At 46.2% G+C, this 20,896-nt stretch overlaps 1 protein-coding gene across 2 annotated transcripts in view; it reads right to left on the bottom strand.

Moving 5' to 3' along the window:
• The window catches only part of UBXN2B (UBX domain protein 2B), a 30,567-nt gene extending 13,987 nt beyond the window's left edge, over positions 1-16,580 (bottom strand). The window contains exons 1-4 of one of the 2 annotated variants that reach the window (XM_044295104.1): positions 16,445-16,560; positions 12,686-12,786; positions 7,522-7,642; positions 2,903-2,995 (exon numbers count right to left, since the gene is read on the bottom strand). In XM_044295104.1, the coding sequence (XP_044151039.1) occupies positions 2,903-2,995; positions 7,522-7,642; positions 12,686-12,786; positions 16,445-16,546 (417 nt within the window). In that variant the 5' untranslated portion in view covers positions 16,547-16,560. Of the gene's footprint in view, positions 1-2,902; positions 2,996-7,521; positions 7,643-12,685; positions 12,787-16,444 lie in introns of both variants that reach the window. The other variant, XM_044295105.1, reaches the window with a different exon arrangement.
• Between the last annotated feature and the right edge of the window lie 4,316 nt (positions 16,581-20,896).

Here is a 20,896-nt window from a genome sequence, read left to right as displayed (position 1 = left end):
AAGGAGACAGGATACTGTGGAGGTCACTAATGAAGGGGCAGCTGCTGTGGAGGTCACAGTTAAGGGGGAAGGCTTCTGTGGAGGTCATAGTTAAAGGGACGGTCTGCTATGGAGTTCAGTGTTGGAATACTGTAGAGGTCACTGTAAAGGGGGCAAATTATTGTGAAAATCACTGTTAAGGAGACGGGGTACTGTGGAGGTCACCAAAAAAGGGGAGGCCACTGTGGAGGTCACTGTTAAAGGGACAGACATTGTGAAAATTACTGTTAAGACGGCAGGTGACTGTGGAGGTAACTATTAAAGGGGCAGCTGCTCTGGAGGTCACTGTTAAGGCAGCAGGGTACTGTGGGGGTCACTGTTAAGGCAGCAGGGTACTGTGGGGGTCACTGTTAAGGGAGTGGGGTACTGTGGAAGTCACTGTTAAAGGGGTGGGCCCGGTGAAGGTCTCTGTGAAGGGGGCAGGGAATGGTGGAGGTCACTGTAAAGTGGGCGGGCAGCTGTGGAGGTCACAGTTAAGGAGGTGAGGGCTGTGGAGGTCACAGTTAAGGAGGTGAGGGCTGTGGAGGTCAATGTTATGGGGGATACTGTCGATACACACAAATGAAATAGTAGAAATATACTTATGTGAAGCCAGGTCATCCTGCTAGTCTATATATACAGGTTAAACTAAAAAAATTAGAATATCATCCAAAAGTCCATTTATTTCAGTAATGCTAATTAAAAGGAATTGCATTAATGCAGCTTAAAATTAGAATTTTGTGAAAAGGTTCAATATTCTAGGCTCAAAGTGTCACACTCTAGTCAGCTAATTAATCCATACCCCCTGAGCAAAGGGGACCTCAAAATTGTGACTTTGAGGTTTCACAAGCTGTAAGCCATAATCATCCAAATTATAACAACTAAAGGCTTGAAATATCGCGCTTTGCATGTAATGAGTCTATCTCATATGTTATATGTGCAATATAAAAGCATATTTTATTGAATGACACCATTATAAACAATACATCATAAAGATATGAAAAGATGTATGAAGCAGTAATGCAGTAGACGCTGCGGACCACAGCTCCAACACAGGTAACAAAGGGTAAAAGTACTACTCCCAATAGGAATGTAATATATTTATTTTCTAGACCCCATTTTACATAAGCCAATCCCACAGAAAGGGAAAAAGAGGGGGGAAGGGGGGGAAGAATACTACCAATACATAAAGGTACAAGCTCCACACAGGTCTGATTTCCTTCTACGCTACCCTAACAGGTATTTATGCCCATGATGTGCTGTTTGTTATGAGTGGCATTACTTTATGACCTCTTTTCATGTGGATTATGTTAAATACATGAGTGCCCTTGTACCTTTCTGTATTGGTAGTATTCTCCCCCCCCCCCCTCTTTTTCCCTTTCTGTGGGATTGGCTTATGTAAAATGAGGTCTGGAAAATATAGGTTGTATCTCATATGTTAGTTTCATCAAGTGTCCGGGAAGCTTTTAGACCAAGTCTCATCTCTCTAGGACATACCGTTCCTGAGATATTCCCAAAAAATGTATTAGGCAATAGGCGCTTGCAGCTTCACTCCTCACATTCTAATTACCATTCACACAGTCACATGACCCTTATTCTCCAATAGAAAGTCGCAGGTCCTTCAGTCTTGACATACATAGTTACACCAGGTTTCCATAACAACTCACTGTTAAGGGGGCGTGGTTCTGTGGAGGTCACTGTTAAGGGGCGAGGTGCTATGGATGTCACATTTTAAGGGGGCGAGGTGTTGTGGAGGTCTTATATTACAGGTGGGTGGCGCAGTGGAGGGGTCACTGTTAAAGGGGTGCACTGTGCAGGTTAATGATAAGGGGGTGGGCCGCTATGCAGGGCACTGTAGGGGGGTCTCTCTTAAGGAGCAGGTCGCTGTGGAAGTCATTGTCACGGTTGCGGAAGGCTGTGGTGATCACTGGTAAGGGGGTGGGCTGCTGTGGGGGGGGGGGGGGGTCACTGTTAAGGGGACGAGTGCGGTGTAGGACACTTTTAAGGGGGTGGACCACTGTGCAGGTCACTGTTAAGAGGGCAGGGCACTGTAGAGGTTACTTTCAAGGGGGCAGGGCATTCTGGAGGTCACTTTTAAGGGGCTGGCCACTGTGTAGGTCAGTGTAAAGGGGGCAGGGCACTGTGGAAGTCACAGTTAAGGGGCAGGGTTCTGTGGTGGTCACTGTTAAGAGGGCAGGCTGCTGTGGAGGTCACTGCTAAGAGGGTGGCGTACTTTGGAGGTCACTATTAAGGGGGAGAGGTGCTGTGGACGTCATTGTTAAGGGGGCACCCCTCTGTGGAGGTCACCGTTAAGGGGGCAGGCTGCTGTAAAGGTCAAATTTAAGGGGGTGGGCTGCTGTGGAGGTCAGTGTTAAGGGGATCGGCTGCTGTGGAGAACACTGTTATAGGGGCGGGGGGGCTGTGAAGGTCGCAGTTAACGGGGTGGGGCACTGTGGAGATCACTGTTAAAGGGGTGGGCTGCTGTGGAGGTCAAAGTTAAGGGGGTAGGCTGCTGTGCAGGTCACTATTAAGGGTGAGGGGTGCTGTAGAGGTCACTGTCATGGAGAACACTATGGATATCTTTTAACCTCACACACAAACATTAAATGAAATAGACGAAATACACCCGTGCGAAGACGGGTCATCCTGCTAGTAATGTATATATGTTAAAGCTGGTAATCCGTATATAGGTGTCTGTTCACATACTGCTAGTATGCAGTGCAGATTGCAATGTGCTTCACTGGTTCAAGCTATGCGGCTGAAATCTGTGCTGCAAACCGTTGCAATGTCTGTTTTGCCACGTGGCTCACTATTGCTACATACACGGGCACTCAAAAAAGATCATTTAAAGTTAACTATGAAACTATAAGGTGAAACCTCTTACATCTGTCCCTCCAGGAAAGAGCTCATCTTCTTGAATATATTCAGACTTCTTTATTGATGAATCGCCCAGTTTGTAACCACCGCCGGAAAAAGACTAGAAGAAAAAACACACAAAACCATTATTACACATTTGTCAGCATTCTTTAAAGGGCTTGTGTGGTGCTCAGATACTGATGGCTTATCCTCAGGATAAATCATCCATATCAGATTGTCAGGGGTCTGACACCCGGAATCCTCCCAGATCAGCTGCTCGTGCAAGCCCCACATCCACTTCACTGTTAAACTGCTCGCCATCTACAGTAGATCATCACCGCTGCACTGTGTAATTACATCTTCTTCTCCCTTTTACACCTTCCTCTACTATTTAATAGAAGGCATAATTATACAGTGCTATGATCTAGACAGCGAGCAGGTTAACAGGACCTGGCACTAGCATAAGTGTCGCGGCCTCTTCAAACAGCTATCGGCAGGGGTGCTGGATGTCGGACCACAGATGGTCTGATACTAAGGACCTATCCTGAAGATAGGTGTTAGCTCAGAGGCCTGTGCTCGCCACTGTCTCTCTCCCCTGAGTGGGCACAGGTGCCGATTTGCCCACCCTCCTTGACCTGTCTGGCAGCCCAGACCCGCAGTCCCTCCTTTCCTCACCCATAGAGGGCCCGACCGCTAGGGTCTTGTTCTGCTCCTGCAGGCCACAGCCTGTGCTTCTTGGTCTGGCCTCCTCTCCCCACCCGTAGGGCACCTGTGCTTCCTCGCTCTTTATGGACCAGTGCACACATGTCCTAATTCCTCCTCCCCAGGCTATGGTTGGAGGCCTCTGGGTTTAAAAAATAAATAAATAATAAAAGTCCCTAGAGGGTGAATCCCATGGGGATTTTGGACAAAGAGAAATAAAGGGGGCTATCAACCCTAAATTGATCCCGGTCCTTGAAATGTTTAAAACTTAACGTTTAATGTTTATATTGATAAAAGGGTACGAGAAGTGTAGTCCATTAAAACTATTGGGGTGCCGCTGCCACCCTGTTTTTTGTGGCCCAATATAAATTAACGTAATGGTGGAGTGTGTTGTTGGTAGTGTTGAGCGAATCAAAGCTTCAAATCCAAGATCTGAAGTCGATTCGTTCAAACGTTCTTTTGAACGCTGTACGGAGATTCGTCTTCGTACAGCATTCAAATGTATGGGCTCCGGCAAGGGAAATTCGTTATCACCGAAGTGTCGCGGGACTTCAGTAAATAACTTCGGGAGTTTGTTTTTCAACTTTATAACCAGCCGATACCGAAGGCGACTTCGGATCTATGTTTTAAAATGTTTTTTAAAAGTTTAAAAATCGATGGCCAAAGGTATTCCCCGAAAACTCGCCAGATTTCGGTGATAACTCTGTTCACCTTGCCGGAGCGCATACATTTAAATGCTGTACGGAGACGGGTCTATATACAGCATTACAATGAAGTTTTGAGTGAATCGACTTCGGATCTTGGATCTAAAGCTCGAGTCGCTCAACGCTAGTTGTTGTCTCTCTCCCCTTGCTCTTTTTTTACACCCCTAAGTGAAGGAAGGAGTGTGTGTGGGAGGTGGGGGGGACTAAACTCAATCAATTAGTCCTAGGGCAATCCCCTGGCAATATTAGGTGGTGATGTCTGCAGTTAGACCCGTGGTGATTAGCTAATCATGCTTCTGGGACACAACGGAGGAGCCCAAATATATTACCCTAAAATGCAATGTTTTTGGGAGTGAGCCCTTCCATACAAAAGAAGTCCAATGGATCATGCCACAAAAAACCTCTGTATGAAATCGGTGATACAGTGGAGGATTCGTACACCTATATGACAGCACTATTACAGCATGTATAAAACGGAGCCATCAAACCACCATGTCCATGAGCATCTACAGGTGTGTGCTATACAATCTACAGGTGTGTGCTATACAATCTACAGGTGTGTGCTATACGATCTACAGGTGTGAGCTATACGATCTACAGGTGTGAGCTATACAATCTACAGGTGTGTGCTATACAATCTACAGGTGTGTGCTATACAATCTACAGGTGTGTGCTATACAATCTACAGGTGTGTGCTATACAATCTACAGGTGTGTGCTATACGATCTACAGGTGTGTGCTATACGATCTTCAGGTGTGTGCTATACAATCTACAGGTGTGTGCTATACAATCTACAGGTGTGTGCTATACGATCTACAGGTGTGTGCTATACAATCTACAGGTGTGAGCTATACAATCTACAGGTGTGTGCTATACAATCTACAGGTGTGTGCTATACAATCTACAGGTGTGTGCTATACAATCTACAGGTGTGTGCTATACAATCTACAGGTGTGTGCTATACAATCTACAGGTGTGTGCTATACAATCTACAGGTGTGTGCTATACAATCTACAGGTGTGTGCTATACAATCTACAGGTGTGTGCTATACAATCTACAGGTCTGAGCTATACAATCTACAGGTGTGTGCTATACAATCTACAGGTGTGTGCTATACAATCTACAGGTGTGTGCTATACAATCTACAGGTGTGAGCTATACAATCTACAGGTGTGTGCTATACAATCTACAGGTGTGTGCTATACAATCTACAGGTGTGTGCTATACAATCTACAGGTGTGTGCTATACAATCTACAGGTCTGAGCTATACAATCTACAGGTGTGTGCTATACAATCTACAGGTCTGAGCTATACAATCTACAGGTGTGTGCTATACAATCTACAGGTGTGTGCTATACAATCTACAGGTGTGTGCTATACAATCTACAGGTGTGTGCTATACAATCTACAGGTCTGAGCTATACAATCTACAGGTGTCTGCTATACAATCTACAGGTGTGTGCTATACGATCTACAGGTGTGTGCTATACAATCTACAGGTGTGTGCTATACGATCTACAGGTGTGTGCTATACGATCTACAGGTGTGAGCTATACAATCTACAGGTGTGTGCTATACAATCTACAGGTGTGTGCCATACAATCTACAGGTGTGTGCCATACAATCTACAGGTGTGTGACATACAATCTACAGGTGTGAGCTATACAATCTACAGGTGTGTGCTATACAATCTACAGGTGTGTGCTATACAATCTACAGGTGTGTGCTATACGATCTACAGGTGTGTGCTATACGATCTACAGGTGTGAGCTATACGATCAGGTGTGAGCTATACAATCTACAGGTGTGTGCTATACAATCTACAGGTGTGTGCTATACAATCTACAGGTGTGTGCTATACAATCTACAGGTGTGTGCTATACAATCTACAGGTGTGAGCTATACAATCTACAGGTGTGTGCTATACAAACTACAGCACACGCCAGTGAACAACGGAAATGTGGACGAGGCCTGACTGTGTGAATTAATAATTGTGGAGCATCTGACACCAGTGAAGGGTAAATTAAGACCAGCATACATAAAGCCCGTCTTAATAAATCTCTACCTTTGTGTTTAATGTTTTACTAAGGCCCCTTTTACACGAGAAAGTTTTCCACGCGGGTGCAATGCGTGACGTGAACGCATAGCACCCGCACTGAATCCTGACCCATTCATTTTTCACACATCACTTCTGAGTTGTATGAGAATCGTAGCATGTTCTATATTCTGCGTTTTTCACGCACCCTGGCCCCATAGAAGTGAATGGGGATTCAGTGAAAAACGCATTGCATCCGCAAGCAAGTGCGGGTGCGATGCGTTTTTCACTGATGGTTGCTAAGAGATGTTGTTGGTAAACCTTCTGTTTTTTATCACGCGTGTGCAAAACGCATCAAAACACATTGCACCCGCGATGAAAAAACAGAACAACTGAACGCAATCGCAGACAAAACTGACTGAACTTGCTTGCAAAATTGTGCGAGTTTCACTGAACGCATCTGGACCTAATCCGTCATGCTCGTGTGAAAGAGGCCTAAGGCTAGGTTCACACCTGAGCATTTTACAGCGCGTTCCTACACGCTGTAAAACGCTCAACAGGCAAAAACCAATGTTTCCCTATGGGCATGGTTCTCACCTGAGCGTTTTACAGCGCGTACGAACGCGCTGTAAAACGCCCTACTCCCCAAGAAGTACAGGAGCTTATTTGGGGCGTATTGTCGCGCGTAACACCTGTTTTTCATTGTAAGCCTCTGTGGTGAATAGCAAGAACGCGTGTACGACGCGCGTTTCCAAAATTCAAAAACGCCCCAAAATACGCCTCAAAAACGCCTGATAAAAACGCCTGTAAACAGCGCTTATCGAATACGCTCAGGTGTGAACCCAGCCTAAGGCCTCATGCACACTACCTTAAGTATTTTGCGATCCGCAAAAAATACGGATGTCATCCGTGTGCACTCCGTATTTTGCGGAACGGAACAGCTGGCCCCTAATAGAATAGTACTATCCTTATCCGTAACGCGGACAATAATAGGACATGTTCTATTTTTTTACGAAACGGAAATATGGACATACGGAAAAGGATTGCACACAGAGTACCTTCCGTTTTTTTTGCGGACCCATTGAAATGAATGGTTCCGTATAGAGTCCACAAAAAAAAAAACGGAACGGACACGGAGTATAAATACGTTCGTTTGCATGAGGCCTAAATGGACAAAACGTCAGCGTTACATAGCACACATACCCTTGGTTTAAAAAGTTCTTCTGACAATTTGCTGGCTTCTTCTACAGAGGTCGCTCCGTGCTCCTTCGCTTCCTTAAAAAGTTCATTGACTATTTTACCGGGAGAATGAACTCTAGAAAAGCTAACGAAGAGAAAAAAAACAATATTATCATTGAAATGTAATATTAAAAATAATCAATTCTAGCTATAAAATTCCACTCATCCACATCCACCTAGTAAATGCATTATTAGACTGCACTACTGCGGCGTGGCCGACACGGCCTAACAAATTACAATTAGGCTACATTCACACAAACGTATTTTGGCGGATTGGATAAGGACCTATTCATTTCAATGGGTCCGCAAAAATGCGGACAGCACACTGTGTGCTATCCGCATCCATATGTCCGTTCCGTAGGCCAGCAAAAAAAAAAAAAAATAGAACATGTCCTATTCTTGTCTGTTTTGCGGACAAGGACAGGCATTGTTACAATGGACCCGCAAAAAAAAATGGATGCCATACAGATCTCATCAGTTTTTGTTTTTTTTAGCGAATCCGCAATTTGCAGACCACAAAACACATACGGTCATGTGAATGTAGCCTTAGAATCTGTGCACACTGCATCTGAGGTATAGGAAGGGACGATTTCCGTATATTTTACGTATAACCCCGACAGAAGCCTGAGATGTACGCCAGTGTCCAGCCGTACTGGGGCACAGGCCACACATTGGATTCTGGGCAGTAAGCGATTTTCTGTGGTTGTCAACTGTATCGGAAATCACCGTCTTTACAGATTAAAGAAAGTATACGAACGCCTATCAACCCAATAAAGGCTATTTTCCCATCTGCGTTTTTGCTTGATCCGGCAGGGATCAGAAAAAACGCTTCCGTCATGATAATACAACCGTCTGCGCTAGTTATGAACGGATCCGGTTGTATTATCTCTAAAATAGCCATGACGGATCCGTCTCTAAAACCATTATAAGGCCTCTTGCACACAAAAGTTCTTTGCTTTTGTTTCCATTCTGTTTTTTGCGTATACAGAACGCAAAAAACTGAACCGTCTTCATCAGTTTCCTATGACGCACTCAATGCTGCTGGCAGCGTTTTTCTGTCCGGTATGGGAACGCAACCAAACGGAAAGGAATGCATTCTGGTGCACTCCGTTTCCTTCATTTTAATTTACAATCACTGAAGCGTTTTCCTCTCGCTTTGGGATCTTATGATGCATCTCAATACCGGAAAGGAAAAACTCTGATGTGAAAGTAGCCTACCACCACAAGGACGCTTTTATGGCCTCCGACAGGTGAACGGAGCCTATATACGGTATACACATTTGATGTAGATTTCAGGAGTTTTTCTCTGCATATTCCCCAAACGTAGGGCCCTGACGCAGCGTGAGCAGAGCATTGGGAAATGTTATCCTGCTGTAAAGATGCAAAGCGGCGTAGGCTTTATACTGTCTGCGGCGCTGGTATGGCCCTGACGCAGCGTAGGCTTTATACTGTCTGCGGCACTGGTAGGGCCCTGACGCAGCGTAGGCTTTATACTGTCTGCGGCGCTGGTATGGCCCTGACGCAGCGTAGGCTTTATACTGTCTGCGGCACTGGTAGGGCCCTGACGCAGCGTAGGCTTTATACTGTCTGCGGCACTGGTAGGGCCCTGACGCAGCGTAGGCTTTATACTGTCTGCGGCACTGGTACAGCCCTGACGCAGCGTAGGCTTTATACTGTCTGCGGCACTGGTAGGGCCCTGACGCAGCGTAGGCTTTATACTGTCTGCGGCACTGGTACAGCCCTGATGCAGCGTAGGCTTTATACTGTCTGCGGCACTGGTATGGCCCTGACGCAGCGTAGGCTTTATACTGTCTGCGGCACTGGTATGGCCCTGACGCAGCGTAGGCTTTATACTGTCTGAGGCACTGGTATGGCCATGACGCAGCGTAGGCTTTATACTGTCTGCGGCACTGGTATGTTCAGAGAGGTCTCTCTATGGGTTCCCTTTACCTGAGTGTATTACATCGGAATGGAAAGGCTGCCCCCTACAGTTTACACATTACATGTGCAATGTAAGGCCTCTTATACAGATTGTGTCAGGATCTGTTGCGGAAAAAAAACAGATGGTTTTGCATGTGCGTTCTGGAATTTATCCGGATTGCATGCAATTTTCATGAACGTGTAGAAAAACTGAACAATGATAATCCACATCGCCGAAGAACCATCCGGACGGCGTCCATTTTTCATGCAAGACCCATTCACTTCTATGCGGCCAGGGAAACTTACAATATAGAACATGCTGTACGCAGAGATGATGGGTGAAAAACGCCGCTCATGGACACAGACCCAGTGAAATGAATGGGTCAGGTGTCAGTCCGGATGTTGTGCGTTCACTACACACATCACATCCAGACGGAAAACCCACTTGTGTGAAAGAGGAGTGAAGCATCCACTGATAACCACATTTTGTGGACATACTGTAAAAGAAAAACGGAACACCCATCCTGGATAATGATGTTTGGCCCCCATCTGCCCATACCAGAGTAGGTAGATGTATTCACGCGAGGGAGGGGCGGCGCATCTGGTAACATGGGAAACCCAAAGAGTAGTCGGGCAACCACAGCAAGTCAGGTCAACATTCATATAAGAGCAGAGGAGAAACACTAGCCAAAACAGGGTTAGTGTACATTGAACTGACACATAGACGTAATGAACCCCTAAGGGCCCCTGCACACGGCTGTATGTCCTCCGAGATATACAGTCCGTAAGCGGGCCATATTTCCTGGAGCGGCATACATCGTGCGCACGGGAGTACACAGCATCATAGATTACAATGATGCTGTGCATGTTGGGCCGCCAGTGGGGCTATATGATCATATGAGTGCAGGCGGCCCGACGTGCACAGCATCATTGTAATCTATGATGCTGTGTACTCCCGTGCGCACGATTTATGCCGCTCCAGGAAATATGGCCCACTCATGGACCGCATGTCTCGGTCGTGTGAAAGGGCCCTTAGGCACCCTGTGCGCCCCGTGGTTGTGGTGCGGCCCGCAGCGGATCGCGGACTCATTCACTTGATCGTTTCTTTATAACATTTTTTGGTGGCGATTAAGCAAAAGCTGTAATTCAGGTATTTTTTGTTGTTTATTTTTATGGGATGTATGCGATAATTTACATGATATTTGCATAGTGCAGGTCCTTATGGATGCAGCAATACCAAATATGTGGAGATTTTATTTTTGCTATTTTTTTCCATTGAAAAGTGTGTTTTTTTTCAATAGAATTTTTTTTTTTATTGAAACTTTTCATTTAATAAATGTAATTTTTTTACTTTTTTAACCATTACTATAACAGGCGATCCTTCTAAAATACAATACACTCTGGGAGATTTATCAAAAAGGGTGTAAAGCAGAACTGGCCTAGTTGCCCATAGCAACCAATCAGATTCCATCTTTCATTTTTCACAGCTCCTTTGGAAAATCAAAGGTGCAATCTGATTGGTTGCTATGGGCAACTAGGCCACTTCTACTTTACACCAGTTTGATAAATATCCCCCACTATTCCTATATAGTGCATTGTATTTTAATGTCAGTGCTATACTGAACACTCGAGGCAGGCCACACAGCGACACCCCGTGATACCATTTGCGGGGTGCCAGTGGGAGACAGAGGTAGTCCGCTACCTCTGTAACCGTTTACATGCTATGAGCACCATTGCCCACGGCGTGTAAGGGGTTAAACAGCCCAGATCGGAGCGCCTGCAAGTCCTGGCTGTTACAGCACGAGTACGGCTCTCATGTGAGAGCTGAGCCCCCGTGCAGACCTAAGACTGGGCTGGGCTGGCGCCTTTTTACGGCTAAGGCCCCTTAGTGATCGCTGTAAAAAGGTGTATTGGTGGTCACCTACTCACATAATCCCCCCCAACATGCTCGGGGTATGTAAATGAGCAGCATGAAGTCAAGGGGGCGGCGGCCTTCGTGCTTCATGTCAAGCTTGCCACACACCCTTTCTGCCTCTTGACGGACAGCTATTTCTCTTTCTGCAGGCGCGATGGGCCGATAGCGACACTTGCGTCGTCGAGTGGGGGAAATAAAGTTGTTTTGCTGCAAAATTGCCCATCGGATCAAATATCAAAAGGCAGCATTGGAGACAAGATGACCTGGGGGAAACGGGCATTACAGAGGTGATGGGTTCCTTTTAATTACTATGGGGGACATTTATTGGCGTATTCAAGTTGCAGATTTTGTCGCACGTCATTTTGCAGTAAAATCGCCAACTTTTTCGCGCTCGTGCCACTTTTCCGAAGAGGATGTGGCATGGGCAGGGAAGTGGGCGGGGCCGGACAGTTTTATTTTTATTTTTTTAGCAAAGAGCTAGTGGCAGGGAGCTGTTGTAGATTAGTCGTCCCGTCCCCCCCCCGTCCCCCCCCCCGGCCTATGCCTCCCCATAAGGCTCCATTCACACGTCTGTAATTATGTTCCTCATTTTGCATTCATTTCTATGGGGCCACACTATGTGCTGTCCGGATCCGCACTTCCGGGTCCGCAATTCCGCTCCCAAAAAAAATAGAACATGTCCTATTGTTGTCCGCAATTACGGACAAGATTAGGCATTTTCTATTATAGAGCCGGCGATGTGCGGTCCGCAAAATGCAGAACACATACGAATGTGTGAATGGACACTAGCTCCAGCAGTGCAGAGGTACTTAATAAATGTCCTCCTATAGGTCAGGTGGCTGTGCAGCGCCCCCGCCTCGCCACAGGACCTAGCGCAGTGACAGCAGGGAGGACGTAAATGTGTTGCTGGAGCCCGGAGAATAGATGTGCAGACACAGAATAGCCATTGTGCTGTACACTCATGTGATCACAGAGAGCCCACCAATCACAAAAGTGGGGGTCCTGTGCTCCACGCTGCAATAAGTGGTGGTGGTTACGGATGGTCACATGCCCGCTGTCACTCCATTCAGCTTCGATGGAACTGAAGAAGATTACCAAGTGCTGTCATTGCTATATCTGTCAGGCCCATAGACTGGATCGGCAGCGGGTATGTGCCAGCTTCACTCCAAAGAGAGAACATGGGGCCCCCGTTCTCAGGAATGGCGAGGGTCCTGGCGATCAGACATTTGCTAAGTGTTGACTATGGGACCACCTCTTTACCACATATACACTTTACTGCTTTATTGTGTCTACCTTTCCAGTGAATCCTCCTGGCTAGTTTCCAAGGAAATATGTTGGTCGGATTCTGATGGCTGCTCTCCATATCCGTCCTCACATAAACGTTCCAAGGCCAACTACACAAAAAGATAGAAGACGCAAATCAGCAGTATAGTCACACAGCACCTCCGTCATGAGTCAAACTCACACGGGCATCAGAAGATAAAGGATAAATCAGTGCCCTCACAATAGCCCCTGTAACCAAAGTATGGAGACCTGCATTGGCGAAAACACTCCTGGTTGGCTGAGAGCCGAGAACCAAGAGAACTCTCCACACAAAGCTCCTCCACATGTCCATGACCATCACCGGCTTCAAAGTCATCCAGATGCCCCGGGTAGATTTACCTCTCAAACCATCATTTTATTTTATTTCTCTTTCACCTGTTACTCCTGCCCACTGTGTTTTGATGGTGGGCAGTCTGGGTCTTCAGTCTGCATTAGAGGGGGTTAGCAGCTCCCGACCAGGTCTACTATCAGCGTCAGTTCTTGGAGCAGTCTCTGGCTGTACAGTTGGGATCAGAGGAAGCTCTGATCCCTGGCTGTTAACCCTTTGACTGCAGCAGTGAATCGAAGGGTACTGCATTGGAGACTGGTCAGCAATAGGCGCTGGGGGTCAACAAAGAACACCAGGACTGTCTGTTCAGAAAGGCTGCAACTAGGGCCGCACTAAGGGCTCATGCACACGACCGTGTGCTGCAGGGCTCCAGACTAAATATCAAGGAGCCATTGGCTCCTAACCTGAAAAATTTAGTCGCCAAATTTAAATTTTTAGTCGTCAGATTTAAAATACAAATAATTACGGTATAATTTTAAAAAAAACGCACGTCTTACCTAGGGTTGTCACGATACCAAAATTTTGACTTGATTCCGATACCATAAAAAAGTATTGCGATACTCGATACCACGTGAAAAAAATAAAACACCAAAAAAGCCGCGTGCATTCCACATTTTATGGAACGTCTGGACCATAATAGAACAGTCCAATCCTAATTTTTGTCGGGACAAGGTGACAAAAAAAATGGCAAATTGCACTTTTTTTTTCTGTTACGCCATTCATCACATAGGAGATATTTTTAAATATTTTAATAGTTTGCACTTTTTTGGGGCGTGGCAATATGTAATTTGTTTATATATTTTATATGTAAAATTGGGCAAGGGGGTGATTTAAACTTAATATTTTGGTGTTTGTTTTTTTTTTACTTTTTTTTTTTTTTTTTTTACTTTTTTATTTAATACCTTTTTACCCCCTTAGGGGCTAGAACCTGGGATCTTTCAACCCTTGTCCTATTCACCCTGATATGGATCTATCAGGGTGAATAGGACCTCACACTGTCCCTGCTGCCCTGTGCACACAGCATCAGGGACCTGACCATGGCAGCCAGGGCTTCAGTAGCGGAACTGCCACTGCCACCAATGATAATACTTGGGGGATGGGGGGTTAGGGGCGCACTGCACCACCAATAATAATACTTTGGGGGGGGGGGGTTGGGGGCGCACTGCACCACCAATGATTATAATACTTTGGGGGGGGGGGGGTTGGGGGCGCACTGCACCACCAATAATAATACTTTGGGGGGGGGGTTGGGGGCGCACTGCACCACCAATGATTATAATACTTTGGGGGGGGGTTGGGGGCGCACTGCACCACCAATAATAATACTTTGGGGGGGGGGGTTGGGGGCGCACTGCACCACCAATGATTATAATACTTTGGGGGGGGGGGGGGGTTTGGGGGCGCACTGCACCACCAATGATTATAATACTTTGGGGGGGGGGGGTTTGGGGGCGCACTGCGTCACCAATTATTATAATACTTTGGGGAGGAGGGTTTGGGGGCGCACTGCACCACCAATGATTCTAATTTATAATACTGTAGTTGAGGGGGGGTGCACTGCGCCACCAATGAATATTATTTATGCATAATACAGACTGCGCGCTGCGATCCGCTGCTATTAACCCCTCAGGTGCCACACATAGAGGCTGGCTGCCGGGTATGGGATATGTCCGGCACCCGCAGCCTGTGTTTGTATTAAGCATAAATGATATTCATTGGTGGCGCTTTGGCCACAGCCCCTCCTCCTCCCTGCTATCAGCCCATTGGTGGCAGCGGCGGTGCAGGGGGGGGGGGCGGCCTCCTTCTCCCCTGTGCTGTTGAGAAGAACATGGCAGCGCGTGCCATGTCAGTTTGTGAAAGCAGCAGAGCAGCGGCGGGTCTAGGCGCAAATGGCGACAAGACTACAAAGTCTTGTCGCCATTTAGCAATTCTAGGTCGCATTTGCGACCATTTTGGTCGCCATCTGGAACCCTGTGCTGGCCGCAAATTGCAGTCCACAATGCACGGGCACCGACCGTGGGGCAGCCGCATGCAGATCGTGGACCCATTCACTTGGGGTCCGCGATCCGCATCCGGCGTGCATGCACTATTTTTTTGCGGTGCGGAGGCACGGCCATAGACACCACGGAACCACTCCGTAGTGCTTCCGTGGGTTTCCGATCCGTGGTTCCACACCGCATCTCCGGGTTTGCAGACTCATTCAAGTGAATGGGTCCGCATCCGTGATGCGGGGTGCACATGGTGGGAGGGGCAACGGCCGTGTGCATGAGCCCTAAATCCAAGATGGTGTGAGCTTAGACAGGACGCCTGTCCCTGCCCCAGATTTATCACAGGGCCCCAGGCTGGATGATGCATCCGGCGCAGGGACGGACACTTTCTCCGACTCTGAATTTTATGAAAGAATTTTGAGGCAATTTTGGAGCAAAATGTTGCATTTAGGCCCCGTCCCCATTTTCAGCAACTCAGAAAACCCTAGTTGCACCACAACTGTTCCACTTTCATGTATCCCCGGCCCGAAATAAAGGACGTCTAGTAGCAATCCCTTAATGGGATTTTTTATTTTTTTTAAAGAAGTAAGAAAAGATTATTTTTTGTAGTCTAAAATGTAATATTGCAAATACATTAATTAAAAACAAAAACCTCATGCACAACCGTGCCGTTTTTTTGCAGTCAGCAAATTGCGGATATGCAAAAAACGGATGCCGCCCGTGTGCCTTCCGCAATTTTCAGAACGGAACAGGAGGCCCATTATAGGAAAGCCTATTCTTGTCCGCAAAACTGACAAGAATAGGACATGCCTCATAATTTTTGCGGGGCCACGGAACTGAGCAAAGGATGCGGACAGCACATGCACTTGAAACGAAATTGACGCTGACGTCTTTATGCAGCGAGCGTCCTGCGTAGGCGCCTACAGTATACTCCAGATGGAACCGCCATGCTGTACCTTCTATGTATACACATTATCCAGTGGGAGTCAATGGCCTAAAAAGTGACACCTGCCGTGAGCGCCATCTTGTGGCGCTTTCCAAAACCGCCATACGCGGTTTTCTGTATTGTGTGCCTCCAGTTGCAGCGCATTGTCCATTGGGGGGGCTTGGTGCTAAGAGATGGCTAGAACATGGGGGGAGACACATGGACTCCTATCAGTTCCCTCAGGAGGGGTGTAAATGAGCCACAGACAGGGATACCACACATTGGCCTGATGGGCATAAAATGGGCACCTCTGCCCCAGCTATGCCTAGTAGGGTAGTCACTGCTCAGGACTACCTCTGCTGTGGAGTGCACAGAAACAGGGCCGGCTGTGCTTTTTGCAGAAAGATGTGATAGCGCAATTGCAAAAAGACGCAAGGTGCGAACAAGGCCACAGTGGTACAATACAGAGGCGCACTAGGACCACGCACCTGGATGTCCAGCACGGAGGGTCTGAGAGGCCCCGCCCCCTCCTCTCCATCCTGACCCTCAGCCTCGTCCTGTCCGTTCTCCTCTGCTCGGGACTCCTCCATGTTCAGACCGCTGCAGGCGAGCAGGTGACGGCTGCCCCGCCCCCCGCCTACGTCACCGCCCTGTGCTCCCTGATATGCCTGTCACCAGTCGGCGCGCCGCTGGTTGCTATGGTAACATGGCCGCGCAGGCTCAGAGAGCGCAGGTGACACTGGCCCATCACGGTGGCCTGGTCAGGAGACGAGCTTAACCCCTTACAGACCAGAAGCATGTCTTTTGGCGCCAGTTTAGGGACCGTACAGTTGGCATTTAATGTATATTGTGAGGTAAATGAAGCATAAAATTGATGTCACATTACTGTCCAATGTAGACAGAAGAGCTACATTTCAGAAAAGGGGTGACCCCCCCCCCCCTACAGACCCCAAGTCTAATATAGACCACTGACCCCCTAAATAAATAGAGATCTCACACCAGACCTAGATACTACACAAGACCAAACCCTCAAAATAAATGCGGACCCCTAAAGGCTGTAAACTAATAGAGATCCCCTAAAATACAGACCTCAGACCAGATTTCCCTTAACCCCTTCAGCCCTGGGCGTTTTTTTTTTTTTTTTTTACGTTACTGCCTTCCCAGAGCCGTAATTTTTTTTATTTGCTGTTCACGTAGCCGTTCGGGGGCTTGTTTTTTTGTGGGACAAGTTGTACTTTCTTTCTTTTTTTGGGGGGTTTTAAATTTTTTATTGAGAATCATTCAACATACAGATGAAGTACATGTTATAAAGACAACACATCTGGTAAGAGATACAGAATGGATGACAGGGTTACACATGAGGAAAGCATTATATTTCTCGGATACAAAATTCTAGTAAGCTTCGTAACATGAAGGGCTTACGTACCCCATGAGACCACAATCCAGTACGGAGTAGGTCGGTACCCCATTATGAGTGCATACGGTACCTTCATCGATATAGGGACATCAAGGTATTAGGTAAAGTTCCTAAAATTGGACCATGCTATCCAAGTTGACTTAAAGGAGCCAAACCTCCGATTTTCCCAAGCTGAGATCTCCTCAAACCTGTATATTTGGTCTAGCTTCTCCGTCCACTGAGATATGGATGGAACATCTGATGATAGCCAAAGTTTTGGAATAAGGAGGCGGGCTGCGCTAAGCATACAGCGAAAAAGGCGAGGAGGGGTCCCTCCAAGGTGGGAAGGATAAGATCCTAACAGTGCTAATTGGGGTGACACTGAAATCTTTGTGTTACAAATGTTATTAGCTACATCAAAGACCTCAGTCCACCACTTCTGTATCACCGAGCATGACCACCAAATATGGAAAAATGAACCTCTTTGATCCCCGCACCTCCAGCATTTGTCTGAACCATTAAGGCTATATAGACAGGTGATGTCTGGGGTCCTATACCAGCGAGTCAAGACTTTGTAGCCGTTTTCTTGGGTTCGGACACACCTGGAAGATCTGTGTGGTAATATTAGTAGTCGGGAGATCTCATCCTGAGAAAATGACACTCCTAAGTCTCTTTCCCAGTGGCCTATAAAGGCGGGTTTAACCATATTCAATGGCTCAATCAGTTTTTTGTATAACCTAGAAATGAGTTTGGCGTGCCTAGAATGGTCCACCAATAGGCTTTCAAACCACGTTAGTGGGCGTAATAGTGCATCCAAAGGAATATTCTTAATGATAAAGGAGTGAAGAAAAGTAAGTAGGTGTGGAAAAGGTTTACAATCTGGGAAGACAGAGAGAATCTCCTCGTTGCTTAACAGCGTGCCCTCATCTCCATATAAGGAGAGGATTTGGATTGTTGAGGTCTTAACTGAGGAAGGGAGACAATCTCGTAGAGTAGGAGAAGCGTGCGCCATTATATCTTTTATCTGGAGCAGAGGTGATGGAAGTGGGATCGCGTATTGCGAGGATTGGAGCCAGTGCCATGCCGACAGTGTCGTTTTTACTATGGGATTAAGAGATCTATTCAGGACAGGGAATTTGACTTGTCCCACTAAGAGACCTGAGATGCACGAACCCATGTCATTCTGTTCCATGCAGACCCACGGCTTGTTCGCAGGGCTCTTCAACCAATCCACTACCCTTGACAATAATACAGCTTTCCCATATATCTCAGGGTCCGGTAAACCTATTCCTCCTTTAGCCTTAGGTCTGCAGAGAACAGAGCGAGCTAGTCGAGCCCTCTTCCCCTCCCAAACAAATGAGCTAATTTCACGTTTAAGTTTAGTATAGAAAGTCTTAGGAACTGGGACAGGCAGGACCTGCTGTAAATATGTCAGTCTGGGTAAGACTAGGGACGCGGCTATATTTTTTCTGCCAAACCATGAGAGTGTGGGGTTCTTTAATAATAACATCTGGTCCCCCATCGATTTAAACAGAGGAGAGTAATTCATATGAAATAATGAAGTGGGGTCTGGGCCAATCTTAACTCCAAGATACGTAATAAAAGGAGTATCCCAATTAAAGGGAGAATTATTTTTCAATATATTTTTGGTTGGGGAGGGGAGATCTATACTTAATATATGGGACTTGCTCATATTAATCTTAAAATTAGAGTAGAGACTAAATTGTTCCAGAATTTTATATAACAGGGGCAAGGCTATAGTCGGGTTAGTGTTTATAATCAAAAGATCGTCTGCGAATGCAGCAACCTTATGGTCCCGTTGGCCAATTTTAATACCCTCCACCCCTCTCTCTCTCCTAATTGACTGCAATAAAGTTTCCATAACTAGGACAAAAATTAGTGGGGAAAGGGGGCATTCCTGTCTGGTACCGTTACGGATATTGAAGGGTTGCGACAAAGTATTATTAATGACAATGGAAGCGGATGCATGGGTATATAATGAGAAGATAGCTTTAATATATGGGTCTGGAAATTTAAAGGCCTGAAGAACTTCTTCCATATATTCCCAGCTAACCCTATCAAATGCTTTTTCCGCGTCCGTGCTAAGGAGGACCAGAGGGCGACGTAGCCTCTTAGCATAATATATCGCATTCAGGACTTTAGCCGTGTTGTCTCTGCCCTCCCTACCACGGACGAAACCCACTTGATCATCTTTGATTAGAGTTGGGAGAAAGTTGGACAAGCGAGACGCTAACATTTTAGCTAAGATTTTTAAATCCAGGTTCAATAATGATATAGGGCGATAGTTGGCACATAGGGAGCCATCCTTCCCTTCTTTCGGGATAAGCGTAATATTCGCCCTAGTCATGTCAGGGGAGAGCGGTATACCAGACAGGGAGCAGTTGTAAATTTTTAATAGGTGCGGGCCTAACACATTTTGAAAAGTGCGATAATATAGAGCTGGGTAACCATCTGGGCCAGGGCTCTTCCCATTTGGAAGCTGTTTAATTGTTGTCAATACCTCTTCTATCGTAAATGGGGCTTGGAGAACTTGGGACTGACTCTCAGAAAGGGATGGTAAAGCGAGAGAGGCAAGGAATGCCTTAACTGATTTTTCCGGAGATGGAAGGGAAGGGTTAATATCCTTTCTTTCAGAAACATTTATATTATAGAGTGAATAATAAAACTTATGGAACTGGCTGGCTATTTCTGAAGTAGAGAACACCTCGCCTTTGTCAGGGGATTTAATCTTGTGGATATAGTTATGTGACTTTCTCTGTTTCATGCGTTGCATCATGAATTTTGACGCTTTATCCCCATGAGCATAGTATTTAAACTGTGCATGGAGAAAATATTTTGCTGAGCAAGTATTAAGAATGTTTTTTAGTTTAGATCTAGTTTCAGTGAGTTCCTCAAGATGAGCTTGAGATAGGGATTTTTTATGTATGCTCTCTAACCGTTGGATCTGAGCCAACAATGTGTCAACTTGCTTTTTCCTCTGCTTTTTAATTCTCGCACCCAAGCTAATAAATTGGCCCCTCATATAAGCCTTATGGGCGTCCCACAAAATATGTGGAGAGGTTTCAGGAAGGGAGTTGAGAGAAAAGAATTCTTCTAATAATGGTTGGATAATTTTTAAATTGTCATCAGTCGTGATAAGCTGTTCATTCAGCCGCCACCTAAATGCACGTGAAGCTAATGATGGTGCCTGGATGTTTAGGAATATGGGGGCATGGTCGGAATGGAGTATATTACCAATGTATGCCCGGTTACACAGTCCTAGATGCTCTTTAGAAATTAACAAGTAATCTAATCGGTGGTATGAGTGGTGGGGTGGAGAAAAGAAAGTGTAATCCAGAGGGGTTAAGTAGCCGCCAAACATCCAATAAGGCGCTTTGATGCAGTTTACTTTTAAGATGCTTGAGGGCCTTAAAAGAGATTGCTGACTTCTTGGAAGTCGAGTCTAATAATGGCTCCATTGCAATGTTTAAATCCCCTCCAAACAGTACCACTCCCTCCTTATAAGACTCCAAAAGGGAAAGAA

This window comes from Bufo gargarizans, chromosome 5 (genome assembly GCF_014858855.1).
Source record: "Bufo gargarizans isolate SCDJY-AF-19 chromosome 5, ASM1485885v1, whole genome shotgun sequence".
Taxonomy (NCBI): Eukaryota; Metazoa; Chordata; class Amphibia; order Anura; family Bufonidae; genus Bufo; species Bufo gargarizans.
This window is presented reverse-complemented; position numbering and strand designations above follow the sequence as displayed.